At 44.5% G+C, this 16401-nt stretch overlaps 1 protein-coding gene across 2 annotated transcripts in view; it reads left to right on the top strand.

Annotated features, from left to right (window-relative positions):
• The window catches only part of dscama (Down syndrome cell adhesion molecule a), a 57516-nt gene extending 43890 nt beyond the window's left edge, over window positions 1-13626 (top strand). For both annotated transcript variants that reach the window (XM_035535848.1, XM_027015457.2), the window contains exons 15-33: window positions 47-214; window positions 1579-1649; window positions 1788-2028; window positions 3122-3268; window positions 4414-4569; window positions 4815-4948; window positions 5164-5317; window positions 5759-5876; window positions 6255-6415; window positions 6521-6619; window positions 6742-6930; window positions 7210-7500; window positions 8720-8896; window positions 9135-9165; window positions 11472-11587; window positions 11694-11861; window positions 11973-12170; window positions 12543-12845; window positions 13207-13626. In XM_035535848.1, coding sequence (XP_035391741.1) covers window positions 47-214; window positions 1579-1649; window positions 1788-2028; window positions 3122-3268; window positions 4414-4569; window positions 4815-4948; window positions 5164-5317; window positions 5759-5876; window positions 6255-6415; window positions 6521-6619; window positions 6742-6930; window positions 7210-7500; window positions 8720-8896; window positions 9135-9165; window positions 11472-11587; window positions 11694-11861; window positions 11973-12170; window positions 12543-12845; window positions 13207-13556 — 3272 coding nt within the window. In that variant the 3' untranslated portion in view covers window positions 13557-13626. The remainder of the gene's footprint in view (window positions 1-46; window positions 215-1578; window positions 1650-1787; window positions 2029-3121; window positions 3269-4413; window positions 4570-4814; window positions 4949-5163; window positions 5318-5758; window positions 5877-6254; window positions 6416-6520; window positions 6620-6741; window positions 6931-7209; window positions 7501-8719; window positions 8897-9134; window positions 9166-11471; window positions 11588-11693; window positions 11862-11972; window positions 12171-12542; window positions 12846-13206) is intronic.
• The last annotated feature ends 2775 nt before the right edge of the window (window positions 13627-16401 follow it).

The raw sequence follows: 16401 nt of genomic DNA, 5'->3' as shown, positions 1-16401 counted from the left end.
CCAATATTCTGCAATCCATCTTTTCACCCAGTCCATTCCTTTACAGCGACCTGGGAAAAAGCTCGCAGAACCAGGGACGTCTCCCCAACCCTCAATCTAGCCACCATCATTGAACTCCACCCTTCATCCACCTACAACATCCGCATGTTTGCCAAAAACCACATTGGGGACAGCGAGCCCAGTAATGAGCTCACTGTCACCACAGACGAAGCAGGTAAAAGCCGAATCGCAGTAGCATGGCACTGCAAAGTTGATGATGAATAGAATACACACAAAGTGCATATTTTTAAGAGTTTTCAACAGTTCATGATGCTTAGAATTACTGAGATTTACAGTTGGAAGTAATCACCTAATGACAGAATGTCATACTTGTTTGATTAATGCCATTACTATTGAAAATATATTGCAATCGCTCCATCTAGAGGTTGTTAATGGTATGACAGGAGCATCTCTTAATAGTTTCACAGAAATACAGATTATCTCTGAAATAGAGAGTGTGAGTAATTGTTAGAAATTGGATGGTGACGTTGTTTTGATTATGCACTCCAGCATATTGGGTTTGAAAAGAAACCGTGAAAGTAAAGTGCAAGATGTTGGTTTTAATTTCAGATCATTCATATGGAATCCCATAGAACCCCACTGCTGTTTTTATATGTGGACAATAAACAATTTTTAGCTGGCCAGTTATTTTTTGTTCAATACTGGGTCATTGCATCATTAGATCATCATAAGTCCAATACATCGCCAGGGTCTGGCAATGTCTTTGTAATGTTTTTCCTTAGGTGAATCGAAGACAGAACATTTGAAATCAAGTACTAAACACGAGAATTTTGTTTTGATTATACTAATGCTACTCTGCCCAACTACATATTGCCCAGTGAAATTGGGTGACACTGTCTTAAAAAGGGTCCAGTTTAGATACCCTTTAATAAAAGCCCCATGAAGTAGCCGTGAACGAACACTAGCATTCTGCGCTGTAGCCTCATGTCATTTCAGTTTCATTGTGCTGGAGCACAGAGCCGATCAGCCACGCTGCTGTCCAAGCGCACACACCGCCGCGGACGTGTCATCCTCCAGCCGTTCTCCCCCAGCTCTCTCTTACTGTGTAATCCTATAATCTAGTTATTACCGCTACGTACGTTAAGACCTTCACATTTGCCTTCAGGAAAGAGCCAAGCCCCTCAAACAGGAAAAATGACTGTGCAAAAAGTGTGTAAAGAAGAACAATGAAGTTGGTAAAAGTGCAATACCAGTGAAATGCATATATATTTGACCATTCTCCTAAGATGGTTTTGACCCACGTTCCCCTGCGCCCCATAACCCAGTGTTTTTTTCATCCCTTACTTTTTCAAATGAGACATATTCCTCAGGCTAAGGGTGGAATTTCAAAAAGCAGAATCTATTAAGTTGTAGTTCACCTGACATAAATGGGTTAACTAAGCTTTGGTATCTATCTTTGGTTAGGCCTACTTACCTGTCTCATGTAGGCCAGCCATACACCACCCTGCACAAGAATCTCACTATCATTTTGGAAAACTCCCACATTCCAGTTTTAATGTGACTGTGAATATGTTTTAGATCCTGAAGGCCCACCTCAAGATGTGACGCTTGAAGCGATGTCTTCTCAGAGTATAAAAGTGACGTGGAAGGTAAAGTTGGGTCATTCGGCTTCTTCCTTCATGGGGGTCAAAACGTGGCCTGCCGTGTTTTGGCTACCGTGAAGGAATCGAGGGGTTCCGTACCGCTTAGCGTCCTCACCTGATGCCCCACTCCTCCCCCACCTCCAGGCTCCTCAGAAGCACCTCCAGAACGGGATGATCCGCGGCTACCAGGTGTGTCACCGCGAGCACTCGGCCAACGGCAGCCATCAGTTCATCTGCGCCAGCGTGGAGAGTACGGGTGACAGTGAGACGCTCACGCTGAACAACCTGAAGAAGTACACACAGTATGAGGTGGTGGTACAGGCCAGCAACAGCGCCGGGCCGGGCCCCGCCTCCAGCGAGGTCCGAGCTACCACCATGGAGGATGGTAGGAGATGCCGGGGTCTGCTCGTGTGTCAGTCCATGTTCCACAGGCTGTGATGCGTCTACAATATGCTGAGAAGTTTGACCCCAGAAAAGGGATAAAGCCAAGAGATCAACATTCAGAGGAGCAATAAGTCATTTTTACCATCAAAAAATAGCAAACAATATTTATGAAAGAGAGTGCTTATTATTTTTAGATTTTTTCCTATACAACTCACACGAGATAAAGCATCAAACTGCTTTGTAGTCCTCAAATGAACCAGTTTATTCTTCACAGAGCGGGTTACCCACAGGAAGCCATGAATATATTTAGTAAAAATTAGATTTAGTATACAATCTCTGAAACATTCAGGTCACTAGGTGTCAGTGAAATGGCTGTTTCATAATATGAAGAAGAATCATTTAAAAAATTACTTATTCCTCCTTTAAATACAAAAATTTCTCACATAACTCCTTAATTCATGATTGTTCATGTCAGACCTTGTGCGGTCTCTGCATGTGAGAATATTATGCAAACGATTCACTCATATATTTCTAACATCATATTAGAATTAGCTCTCTTAATTTATTCATTCAATATTAACAAGCAGTTTGTTTGCCAGATTCTATTCCTCCATGACCAAGAACCACTGTATGTAGTTGGAACCGTTTGGGATGTACTGCCATCTAGTGGAATTGTTTTTGCATTCCGCCTGCCTTAAATTCTGTGCTGATTGCTCAGTTTGTGTACATTCATTGAAAAAATGTAGGTTCCACCAGGAACGTACTAATTTTACATTTGTCCACTGAGCTATTGGTTAACTACCATTAACCAAAATTCTGAATTTTTAAGTGCTATCTTAGTAAATCAAATGACTAGTCTGCAGTGTTGAGGAGTTATAATCCACATTTTTCCACTCACCTCAAGGGTTTCATTAGTTCAGCTGACGAACAACTGATGAAGCCCCTTCAGATGAGTGGCTAATTGTATATGAGATTAAAGCTACTCAGTTTGGCTCACTATTACCAGAAGTTTCAATGACCAGGATGAGTGAAAACCTCCATAGTCTTTCAAGTGAATGATTCCGTGTTGTTCCTTCTGCGCTTGCTGTGTTCAGTGCCCAGCCGAGCTCCAGAAAACGTAGCTGCAACAGCCACATCGCCTGAGACCATCTCCCTTTCATGGTCCACTCCTGCCAGGGAAGCCCTGAATGGGGTCCTTCAGGGCTTCCGGGTCATCTACTGGGCCAATCTACCCGATGGAGGTACACCGCATGCACCCATATCCCGCTGATATCCCACTGATATCCCGGGATCCCCTTTCATGGGGTTAACACGTGCAATACTCGGCCGCAGTTATATATTCCCAGAACGTGGGGATTACATTATACCTGGGTATAATGAGATAATGATTAAAAAGATGACAGCTGTCCAATAATGCTACATCAGACATGTTTAACCATGATTGATTGGACAGGATCTCATCAAAAGTTTAATCATGGTTAAGTAGTGATTTACATCTATAAAACATTCATACAATATGTGTTTGTACAAGGTATTGTAGTATTTCAAGTTTTCACCACCAGGTGGTGACTAAACACTAAACACTAATTAGCGAACCACTGTTATAAGGGCCAATAGTAAGTCTCAATTACATTAATGTACAGTCTCTATTTAAGTAATGTATTTGAAACAGGTCCTGATTAAAAATGAGTGGATGCTTAATCACTGAGGCTGTAAGCTTCAATAGTTCTACTGCAACCTATTACTTAACCCATAACGTACTGGTTACCTGGCGCCTACGAGGCATTCTCATTTAAATACTCCACCACAGTGTCCGCTAAGCCCCACTTCCATAATACAAATGAGTACCAGAAGAAGAAAAAATCCTGTAATACAGAAATACCTCTTAATCCAGCCTCTACTCAGAAGCAATTTGTTTTTAGATTGCCTCATTATCAGGCTGCAGTGTTCGGTTGTGGAAACACCTGCGCAGTGCGTGGGGAAGACTGGCTGTTTTCCCTCGTGCTGCAGCAGCAGGTGGGGGGGGGGGTAAATGCTTGGGCTTCCAGGGCCAGCATCAGATGGGAGAGAAGCATTACAGGTCACAGCAGTATCTGAACTGGTTACTGGTTACTGAAGCAAAATGTAGTTTTTTATCTTTGTCCAAAAGACATAATGTCATTTGTGTGCTCTCTGTGCTCACCTTTGGTATACATGTATGTGTTTGTCTTGACCGCTTGTATTGTTAAATGTGTATAACCCAAATGATTTTGAATATTATGGACGGTTAATATTTTCGTCCTTGCCATCTCGTGTATAGCAAGCTCTACATTTACCTTAGTTTGCGGTCACTGGTTGGCATCACGTCGTCGTAGTGTGTCTGATCTTGGCCCCGCCTCCCCCTCAGAGCTGGGGGAGATCAGGAACATCACCACCCTGCGGTCTCCGCTGGAGCTGGACGGCCTGGAGAAATACACCAACTACAGCGTCCAGGTGCTGGCCTTCACGCGGGCCGGTGACGGTGTGCGCAGCGAGCAGATCTACATCCGCACCAAAGAGGACGGTAACTCCGCCCCCTTCTCTCACCATCCGGGCTAAAGCCGCCCTGCTCCGCTGCTCATGAGAGTGCTGGAGCCAGCACGGTGAAGGAAGCGGCTTCTTTTCCCTGCATGGCTTTTACTGTACCATTTAAAATCCTTTTCAATTGGGAAGAATTTGTTTGCGTGTGAGGGAGTGGTATAATTACATCAGGTCACTGCTTCTTTAGTGACTCTGCTCAGCATTGACTCCTTTGCTCCTCCCCTCCAGTTCCAGGCCCCCCCGGAGGTGTGAAGGCATCTGCGGCATCCAACTCTGTTGTATATGTATCCTGGCTCCCCCCGCTCAAGATGAATGGCGTGATCCGGAAGTACACGGTGTTCTGCTCCAGCTCGTACCCCACAGTAAGGACATCCGCTCTGACTCCACCCACTTGGCCACCCTTTCAAACATAGAATAACTCCAGTAGAGCTGCATGCTGTTTCAGTTGTGGGGTCTGATTGAGCTACGCTCAGATCTCGGTCAAAACCTCGTCATCGACTTTACGTCCCGAGCCATAACGGCGCTTGTACTGCAAGCGTCAGCGTCCGCCACTTACCCCCGTTTCCCTCCTCGGCAGGTGGTGAGTGAGTTCGAGGCAGCCCCAGACGAGTTCCTCCACAGAGTTCAGAACCTGAGCCGCAACAGGAAGTACAGCTTCTGGGTGCTGGCGGTGACCGCCGCCGGCCGCGGCAACAGCAGCGAGGTCATCGCCGTCGAGCCACTCGCCAAAGGTGAGTGGGGGGGAGCAGTGGACGAATGAAAAAGCATCGTCACGTGTCACCCAGTTACATAAGCCTAGTGTCAGCGTTTAGTGTGCTTGGTGAGAAGGGGAACGCTCAGCTCGTGGGGGCCATGCGAAGAGCTTGTGCCCTTTTTCCTCCATGTGTGCTAAACATGGCAAATGAGCCTCCCCATGCGTGAGGGCCAACTGTATTATTGAGAATAAAGCCAACCGTGTTATAACGCGAGGCAGCGTCAGCCTGCCCGAAGGTGCTGACGGCGCTGACATTTAGAACTGCAAACCTTGCTGCATTGGCATGTATGCGTCTCTTAGGGCGGGGCCCTCGCAAAGCCTCATTCACGAGTGGCACCACCCAGAGATCACAAAAGCCTGCCGCCGTCCCAGGAACCCATCGTGACCCCGGCGTGCTTTGATGTTGCGTGTCTTGCAGCTCCCGCCCGGATCCTCACCTTTAGCGGCACGGTGACGACGCCCTGGATGAAGGACATTGTTCTGCCCTGCAGAGCTGTCGGAGACCCTCCACCAATGGTCAAGTGGATGAAGGAGAGGTAAACAGAGCAGGCACCCAATGCAAATGCACTCACTAATCTGCCCGATCATGCCGAGCACGTTATTGATCGCGGAAGCCTGCAGACATAGCAGTCTGAGGTGTACACGCTATAGTCGTTCCACTGAACAACACTTCTGTTATTAAAGACACTTGGATTTGAGAATGCTATTAATAAAGTGTGCGAAATAGTAACAGGCGTGCTTCTCGGCCCATTAACCATGCAGTGTTTGCAGAAACATCTTGCCTCCTGCGAAAGGAAATGTAGGCAGTGTTAGCCTTCGAGGGCTATAATTCATAAAGGTGTGCTGTGTGTGTGTGAACGCCTGAAAATGTCAAAGCGTGCCCTTCTGCAAAGTGCCGTGCTGTGTCTTACCAGCGGGAGCCCAGCGCCTGCAGTCATCGATGGAAGGCGCAGTATCCATGGAAACGGAAGCTTTGTCATCAGGACCGTGAAAGCCGAGGATTCTGGGTATTATACCTGTGTTGCCAGCAATAATTGGGGAACGGATGAAATAACACTCAACCTGCAGGTGCAAGGTAAGCTGGGCTGACTCGAGGGCTGGGGATTCTAATCAATACAGTGCAGATTCACTCACTCACTCACTTGTAGACATTTTCTCAGCACACAATTGTTGCCTATAGTCCCTCCAGATCAGCCTCGTCTCACAGTGACCAAGACAACAACTACATCCATTACCCTGTCCTGGATACCAGGAGACAATGGAGGAAGTTCCATCAGAGGTGTATACCATTATCGAACCAATCATAAATGCTCAGCAGGTCTTTTAAATTGAATTATCGTCTTCGTCTGATTAATATCGGTTGCATCCATGTTAACCTTCATGTCCCACTCCTGTATTCAGGTTACATCCTGCAGTATTCCGAGGACAACAGTGAGCAATGGGGAAGCATTCCTATCAGTCCAAGTGAGCGCCTGTACCGGCTGGAGAATCTAAAGTGCGGCACCTGGTACAAGTTCACCCTCACGGCCCAGAATGCTGTGGGACCCGGGCGCATCAGTGAGATCATAGAAGCTAAGACTCATGGGAAAGGTAAGGGCCCTATGTGCAATAGCATCTGGTCTGCTATGGATATATAGGTAATACACACATCCTCTTAAAATTGGAACTGTTAATGGTGCCAGACACTCTTGTACCTACATACATTTGGTATCAGTCTCTTTAGTCATTAAATTACTCAAAGACATTAGTGAATATTAGGTTTTAAGATGAATAACTGGATAATAAGTTTGTAGTTTAAGTCAATAAAATAAAGATTAAATAAGAAGTACCTCCACCTCTTATCAGGGCAGTCTTCTTATTCCTCTGCAGAACCCCAGTTCTCCAAGGAGCAGGAATTGTTCACAAGCATCAACGCTACGTGTGTCAGACTCAATCTGATTGGCTGGAATGACGGCGGTTGTCCAATCACGTCCTTCACGTTGGAATACCGGCCACTGGACAGCCCCGTGTGGACCAAGGCCCAGCGCACGTCGCTCACGAAAAGCTACAACTTGATGGACCTGCAGGAGGCCACGTGGTACGAGCTACAGATGAAGGTGCACAACAGCGCCGGGCTGGCCGAGAAACGTGTCAAGTTCGCCACGCTCAACTACGACGGCAGTGAGTAGAATCTTTATCATCATCATTTTCAACAACATCATCAAAATTCAGAGTTTCATAAGCACAATTCAATGTTTTTCACAGTATATAACCAAAACTGAACTTGACATTAAAATAATATGATGCATATACCAGTAAAATGATAAAAAGCAAAAGGGAAACACAAGATAATCTTAAAATAGAGAAAATTAGTGACTTATAATTAAAGCCAATAAAACAAATAAATAAATTATAGAATTACATATCAAAGAAAACAGCAAATCCTGGCAATGAAATGCAAAACTAGGCAACTGAAGTAGCTTAGTTTAGCTGCTTTATTAAGATTAGTAATGGTAGGTGTCTGATGAATAATATGCAACAGTCTAATTAGTTCTCGCTTTCTTATATGTGTGCTCTGGCCAAGACATTCTAACCCTAACCCTATGTTAATGGTGGCTTTTGCTTGTACAATGGCTGTAACTGGTGAAATGAAGACTACAGGAAACCTGTCTGCCTCAGTAAGATAAAGAAGTATGAAATGCACATATATAAGACGTATATCATCACATTGGTGGCACCCACTCTCCAAAATGGAAAAGGCTCTGTCAGCCTTTAACTGGACATAAAGGATCCAGCTTCACTAATGCTCTGGGTAGTAATGCAGCCCTGTATTTTATGCTGACTCCAGTCAGCACAGTTGTCGTGTGGGGTTGTTTTTATCACCCTCCCGTAGACTGTGTATTGAGTGGCACGGCTAGAATTAATATGTGCCCGACCACCGTGCCGGAAGGCTGACCACGTGAGTAATTCTCTGAGTAGGGCCGTCTGAGTAATCGCGTGGCCGTTCACCCTCTCGAAGGGCCAGCTCTCGGGCTCCCTATGCCTCACCTCTGAGGGGAAAAAGAAAAAAAAATGCTGAGTGCTCAGCTAAGAAAGATGAGTCCATCTCTTTTAAGTGGAATTTGAGTCGAGTGGCTGTTCTCACCAGTTCTGCAAAGGTCAAGTGCTGATTGCGGTCCCACTGCACTTATCAGAACCTGGGAGCTCCCAATTGACAAGCGGCTAATTCACTCTCACCTAATACCTGATTGGTTCCTTTCACTATCAAGTCGTCCCTCAAATACACAAGTGGGCAGTGTTAATGGCAGGTTGATTCTTTGTTTGTTGTTTCTGTGTGCTTACCTCAGTAAAAGCTGTGGGAGGTCCTCCTGATTTCAGGCATTTCTTTGTCTCACTCTAGGCACCATCCCTCCGCTGGTGCAGACCGCGGTCAAGGACCCAGTGAAGAAGAGTGGCCATGAGGGTGTGAAGATGATGGTGACCATCTCCTGCATCCTGGTGGGTGTGGTGCTGCTCTTTGTCCTGCTGATGGTGCTGAGGAGGAGGAGGAGAGAGCAGAGGCTGAAGAGGCTGAGAGGTACGAAGCCATGGTTTTCCTGGTCAAGAAGGCAAATTTCACAGGCTGCAGAACACAGAGCTCACAGAACACAGTACTCACAGACCTTAGAACATTCATCTGATGTAACAGTACATTTCAAACGATCGGATTTCAACACATGCACATACAAAAACTCAGTATTTCAGTATTTTGATTCATTGCTAAATATTGACAAGTTGACAAGACTAAATGCTAAATGTCACTTTATACCCTCTAGATGCGAAAAGCTTGGCAGAAATGCTCATGAGGTAAGGAAGTTTATAATCTAATAGTAATAAACTTTATTTTTGTCTAGCACTTTCTTAAACACAGTTTACAAAGTGCTTTACAGAGACTAGAGACTGAATAGAAGGATAATAGAGCTATTACATCCTGAGATCTATCACTGCACTTCAAGGAAACCAAAGTACAAATTACTTAGTTAAAAGTGATAAACAATATTTAAAAAATAATCAAGGTAAAAGCACAGTTGAGGCAGAGCAGTTTAATTAAAGACCTTACAAAATAAGCATGTCTTCACATTTTTCTTGAAATCATCAAATTGAAGAGAATTCCAGAGTTTGAGCCATGGCAGCAAAAAGCAGCCTTGGAACATTTTAGTCGCATGGTGGGCACCTCCAGCATGTTTTTATCAACTGATCTGAGGGCTCTTGAGAGTGCGTGCCTTGTGATCATACTGCTGAGATATAAAGGGGCAAGACTATGTAAACACTTAAAAGTCAACAGTAGGAAATTAAAGTAACTTCTGAGTGATACAGGTAGCCAGTGCATTGTGATTGACATTGGGAATGATGTTCTCTCATCTTTGTATATTTTGGGGTCTCTGTATTCTGATCCCTCTGTAGGCTTCAGATAGTTTTCTTAGGGAGACTTCTCACTGCACATTACAGTATTCCAGATATGTTGATACAACAGTGTTTAAAACTTAGGTCATAGTAAAATGTGATGTCTAGAAGGGTGATATAGTTTTTAACTTTAATTGATAGGTACTCCAGATAGGTTACTGCATCAGTGTGCTCACAACCATTCCCAAAAATGATAAATTTCGTTTCGTCATTGATTGAGTTGCAGGAAATTATGACCCATCCAAGACTTGATGTCTTCTAGATGGTTAAAAATCAAGTGAATGGAAGCCCGAGGGTCATAGGGACATATATAATTGTGTGTTGTCTGCATATTGGTGAAATGAGATATTGAATTTACTGATAATTATGGCCAATGGAAGCATATAGAGACTAAAGATTGCTGGTCCCAAAATTGAGACCTGGAGGACACCACAGGATAGTGTATGGTGTTTAGATCTGCTCTTACCGAGTGTGACATGGTAGTCAAAATTCGTTAGATATTAATGAAACCAGTTGAGAGCAATATCAGTTAGGCCAACCCAGTGTCTTAGACAGTTTAGCAGTATACAGTGGTCTGCAGAACTGAGGTCAAGATGAACCAGTATAGACAGGTTACTGATGTCACGGTTTAGAATAAGATAATTTAGGACTTTGGTTAGTGCAGTTTCTGTACTGTGATGAGCTGTGAAGCCACACTGAAAGCTCATATTTACTTCATTACTATTTACATATTCTTGTAATTGGAGTGAGACCACCTACTCAATAATATTGGAATACTAGAGATCAGTCAGTAAGAATTGAAGTTAGAGAGGTCTATTTTATTCTTAATCAGAAGAGACTTGACAGACCCTATTATGAGACTCTGTGGGTAAATTCCTTGTTTAACTAATTAATCGACCGAATAACTGATTAACTGATTGACATTGTCATTCAACAGTGCACTGAAAGCTTCTTTAATGAATTTTGTTGGTATGATGTCTAGAGAACTGATAGTACTGTTTAAGAGTGAGGTCACTTTTATCAGTGTTTCAAGGTCAATTTCTGACACCTCAGGCAAGGTGCATTCTGGTGCACTATAATCTAGCAGTGAGGGGTTGTTGATCTCATATAATGCTGTACCCCATGGAAGAGATTTTACTACCAAAAAATTCAGGAAATTTATTAGATCTCCAATGAGATCTAATGTGGTTAACCAGCATGTAAATTATAGTAAAAAGGAATTTAAGATTATTTTGATGGCTATCAGGCTTGAAGAGTAGGTTATCATAGTAGGCTGCTGATCAACATGTTGAGTTCAGTTTGCAGATTTGTAAAAATTTCAGTGGACAGTGAATTTAGTCCATCTCCATTTTCATGGTGCTTTCCTGCAGTCTCTTATTAACCTAATTAATGAGGTTGAATTTTTCCATGGAGCTTTAGAAGTGTTGTGCCTCTGTTTGCTTGTTAGAGGTGCTATAGTATTTACACATCCATTCAGTCTTAATGTAAAGCTGTCAACCGGTTTGGACTAAAACACTGTTTTCTGCCTCATAAAAGTCTTTTTATACAGTAATTGCAGATTCTTCATGGTAAAGTTCAGGGTCTACACTTTGTAGTTGTTTGTGCTCTTAATAACCCATATGTTAGATAATCTTTGAAAGTGATAGTATTGCAAGTGCAATCTACAGAGACGTAATAAGGTGTTTTGCATCCCCTTTGTGCACCTGCAGCAAAAACACCAGGCCATCCGACACGCTGAACAAGCAGCAGCAGACACTGCGCATGCACATCGACATCCCCCGAGCTCAGCTCCTCATCGAGGAGCGTGACACCATGGAAACAGTGGGTGAGTTGCCGGCCCCCGGCCAATGATCCGTTTTAGCCGGGCAAACAGCGGCCCGCCGCCGAGATCTCTAACAGCCAATCTCTAACAGCCAATCTCTTGATCCTAGATGACAGGTCAACCGTGCTCCTCACAGAGAACGACTTCGGAGAGACAGCTAAGCAAAAGTCAGCCACGGCGGCACACACCGTCCACTACCAGTCGCTGTCCCAGGCCACGGGTCCACTGGTGGATGTGTCGGACGTCCGACCCGGGACGAGCAAAAGCAGCCTGTCGAGTAAGGGGGGCACTTCTCTGTCTGTCAGTTCGAGTTTCCCACTGTCCTGCTGTGGTTCTTCTCGTGTCCTGCATGCGCCGATCGAACTGAACGCGCTCTGCGTCCCGCCAGACCCCACGGCGCGCCGCGCTGCAAAGCCAGGCCCCGCGGCGCGGAACCGCTACGCCAGCCAGTGGACGCTGAACCGGCCCCACCCACCTGTCTCCACCCATACCCTCAGCACGGACTGGAGGCTAGCCACGCCACGGGTGGCCGGTTCTGTTGATAAAGAGAGCGACAGCTACAGTGTCAGCCCGTCTCAGGACACAGGTCAGACTGCGACGGTGTTCCTCCTCACGCTCTGCTATTCACATCAGCTTTGTTTCTGTTGTGCATTATTCAGTGGTTAGTGTCTCTGTTAAGCCCTGTTTGATTTGGTTTGTTTCTCACACTTCATTTATGCTGATAGCAGTGCATGTTCAACAGAGCAACTCCAGTCCTGGAGGCTGGGATTCCAGCCCAGTATGTCAGGTTTCCTCAAACACACTTCATTCAACTCATCGGTTAAATTTGAGGTGTATTAGGTGTGTATGAGCAGGAACTTGGTTGACTGATCTGGACACCAGCCCTTTACAACTAGAGTTGGGCTCTCACTATAAAGTCCTGTATCTGCACTCTCTGCCTGTCCCCTCGCGCGTTCAGACCGTGCCCGGAGCAGCATGGTGTCCACTGAGAGCGCCTCATCCACCTATGAGGAGCTGGCCCGTGCCTACGAACACGCTAAGATGGAGGAGCAGCTACGGCACGCCAAGTTCACTATCACCGAATGCTTCATTTCGGACACGTCCTCGGAGCAGATGACGGCCGGCACCAACGACTACACAGACAGCCTGACCTCCAGCACACCGTCTGAGTCAGGCATCTGTCGCTTCACAGCCTCACCGCCCAAACCGCAGGATGCTTGCCGGGTCATGAATATGGCCGTCCCCAAGGCCCACAGGCCAGGTGGGTGTATGGATTCTAATTTCAGACTATTAGTCTACTTTAGTAGAGTGCAGCATAATAACCTGAATCATGAAATATATTCAGGAAAGAGCAATCAGGTTCCTGGAGTGTACAACACAAAAAGTTAGCATCTTGAAAATGTACTCTCCGTCTGCTTAACGAACTGTGCTTTCTGGTGTCTCCAGGCTATGATTTTTCTTGGTCATAAATTTAATAACTTGCCTTGATCGTCTGTCTATATATATAATATAATGTTGAAAAGCTATATATTTTTTGCTGTACTCAAACTTCATCCTAAGGCACTTTTTCACCATGAAAGGTGGCAATGCATTGCTGAATCCTGCCATCTGTCCTCCTGCAGGGGGCGAGCTGGTGCACCTGCCGCCGTACCTGCGCATGGACTTCCTGCTGAGCCGTGGGGCATCAGGCGGGCCTCGTGAGGCGGCGATGGGCCAGGCATGCCTGGAGCCACAGAAGAGCCGCTCACTGAAGCGGCCCAGCCTACTGGCGCCCACGCCAATGGAGGTGCCCGCCAGCCGGGAGGCCCAGCAGTGGCAGCCAGGCTCTGCCTCCACGCTGCCCCAGAGAGAGGCCGGCTCGGACTTGGCCCAGGCCGCCAAACTCAGCACCTCGCAGGAATCCCTCTTAGACTCCAGAGGACACTTAAAACAGAGCAGCAACCCCTACGCAAAGTCTTACACACTGGTATAACCCAGAGCATGGACCGGACTCCAAAACACACATACAAACACACACACACACACACACACACACACACACACAAACATACACACACACACACACACACACACACACACACACACACACACATACACACACACACACAAACACACACCCCGACCTTCACACCCCCAAATCCCCTCACACCCCACTCCCCATCCAAATTCTACTCCAGAGCAAAAACAGACTCTCATCAAACATTTGTACATAGACGCCTTTCCTCACAGAAGGGCCATTTTAATTCGTAATGTTTACTTTCTTTAAGCTTTTTTAAACATGTGAATTCACTTATTTAAAACTTACTTCAAATGGAGATTGCTAACATGGTTTATTTGAGAATTATTATTATTATTATTATTATTATTATTATTATTATTTAGCATTTAGTGTGCACAAAATGATGGCTGGAAGCCCATTAGGTTTTTTTCTACTGAAATTTATTTGTGTAATTGATTAATTGATATAAAATAATGGAATGAAGATTAGGATGTGAAGGTTGAGAGAGAGAAGTGATCACCACTGTTCCAAAGTTGTCACTGTTTTCAGATTGTTGCGTTTTAAAGTTTAAACTTCCTATGGGTGCATGGGGACTGACCAATAAAATACAATGATCATAAAGAAGATGATAATAGCTGGACTGTCCAGCTGGTAATTTTTTTTCACTATGAAATGATCAAATGTGAAGATTTAGTATTCTTATGACTATAAATATATAAATATATATATTAAATGAGAAATCACTTTTATTTGTGGATATTACAGGGAAAGATTTGATTTGATTAATAAAGTCCTTAGTCAGTTTGCACATATATTGTTTTACCTAGGAAACTGAGTCTTGGTTAACGACTATTTGTGTCCCATTCTCTAATGGTGCAATATGGAAAAAAAAAAAACTGAAATACTTTTGCTTTATACTGTACTGTATCTAACCTATGTTGTGAGCATATGACTTTAAGGGGCAGACGATCTGAAACTGTTTATTCAGGTGTAAATTACCACTGGTTGTTTACAAGGTAAATATTGATTTTATGTCCAGGGGAGGTTATTCTTAATAGTTTGCTTCCCTCTGCACTAGAAAATGTCTGCTCATGAACCCCCTGTGCGTTGTGCACTAGGTAACGTCTGCAGGGCACTCGCTTGTGTTCACTAGATTTATTTTTGCTGCATTGCGGTCGTGCTCCTCTACAGGGAAAAAAATACCCGAGACAATCTGAAGAGAATACCCTTAAAGAATGAGAATCGGATTCTATGTGAATATTTAAGGTTTGTGTGCAATCTGTAACTGTAGCTCTGCAATGAACTTTGTCTTGCAGGAAGAGGAATGATTAAGAATGCTGTGAGATCAAATGCCAGTATATTTCATTAGAAGATCCCCCTCCTGTTAAACTTCTTATACAGATGTTTTTTTGTTTTGTTTATGTTTTTGGACAGGGTGTTCACAGCTGTCACTCCAATAAAGATTTACCATGCAGTTCCAATTGACTAATAAAAGGTTGTTCCCCAGATATCTCCAAGTTTTGTATGCCTAACATTTACCTGTCCAGTGCCGCAAATGACAAAGATGGATTAATCGTGATGGCACGATGGCGCCTACGATGATTATAAAGAAAATGGATCGGGATAGAGAATGCTCTTTAATCAGCACAGATACGAACAGCACAGCCATATGAACACAATTAACGTCCCGTGCACGTCTATACTCAGGCTTGAGTGACGAGGTTATCTGGGGAAGACCCACGCGGCTTGTATTCTAAAGTGCAGCAGGAATGCAACTTCGACAAAACAGAGCGTCTCCCCTGAACCTGGCGTTTCGCTTCTGCCGGGCAAGTGGTGCTGCTGTTGATTGCGAAGGTTTCGGCAGGGCCCTTTCTCCAAATGCTTGCACTGAAAATTGGTTTGATGGTTCTATATAACCGACGTTGGGTAATGGGGAAATGTATTACTCTGTGCGACAACTACATTCGCCTTCCTCCTATGAAGCCCGCAACAAATTAAACGAGCTGGCACAGATTTACGCACTGTCACTCAGCGTTATTAACCGCTGTCGTAAATAAAGACTGATGTGCTGTCTTCTGGTCTTCCGCGACAAGCACGGAGCTGTCAGGCGCCAGACAGCGATTGCATCTGGGAATGGACAACACGTGGTTTATCTCTTTTAATTACGCTGCATTAAACGTTCTCGCCTGCTCCATTTGAAGTCTAAAGGAGCTGTCAGCAGCCACTTGAGCGAGGGCCGCCTGCAGCTAGTGTTGCAGGGTGAAATCTAGGGGGTGCATCAGTCGTTTTTAGGGCTTCCCTTTAAGTGCTCCAAATTATTGCAACATGGACTGGAATGTTAAAATTCGGTTTTGTTGAACTAAGTCTGCTATTAATTCTATGCCATAAAGTAGAGATTTAAGGCCCTTATAGATCTGGCAAACAGAAATAAATATCTGCTGTGAGCGTCTCTGAATATTTGGAGGGTATGGCTTTAGTGCGATGAATCACTAATATTGATCTTGACATGCCTAGTCGGCATCCTCACTGCTCTGGTTTCTTGCAAGTGGGCGTTATTTTTGCGTTTTCTCTAAGTTTAGCCGGTTGCTCATGCCTATACCGGAGCCTACAATTCAACTTGGCACTCCGTGATGACTATCTTTAAAAGTTCAAAGTTCAGCTATGAGTAATGTGAAAAGCATCTATGCACGCAGTATTCACACTTTCGACAGCACTCTGATGGATTGTGGAGGAGGACTGGTGTTTAGCATACAAACACAATGTACTTTTATTTTATTTTATTTTTTATTTTTTATTTATTTATTTATATATATTTTTT

The sequence above is a fragment of the Electrophorus electricus genome, chromosome 17, assembly GCF_013358815.1.
Source record: "Electrophorus electricus isolate fEleEle1 chromosome 17, fEleEle1.pri, whole genome shotgun sequence".
NCBI classification, from domain to species: Eukaryota; Metazoa; Chordata; class Actinopteri; order Gymnotiformes; family Gymnotidae; genus Electrophorus; species Electrophorus electricus.
Note: the sequence above shows the minus strand (reverse complement) of the source record. Positions and strands in the feature narration are given on the sequence as shown.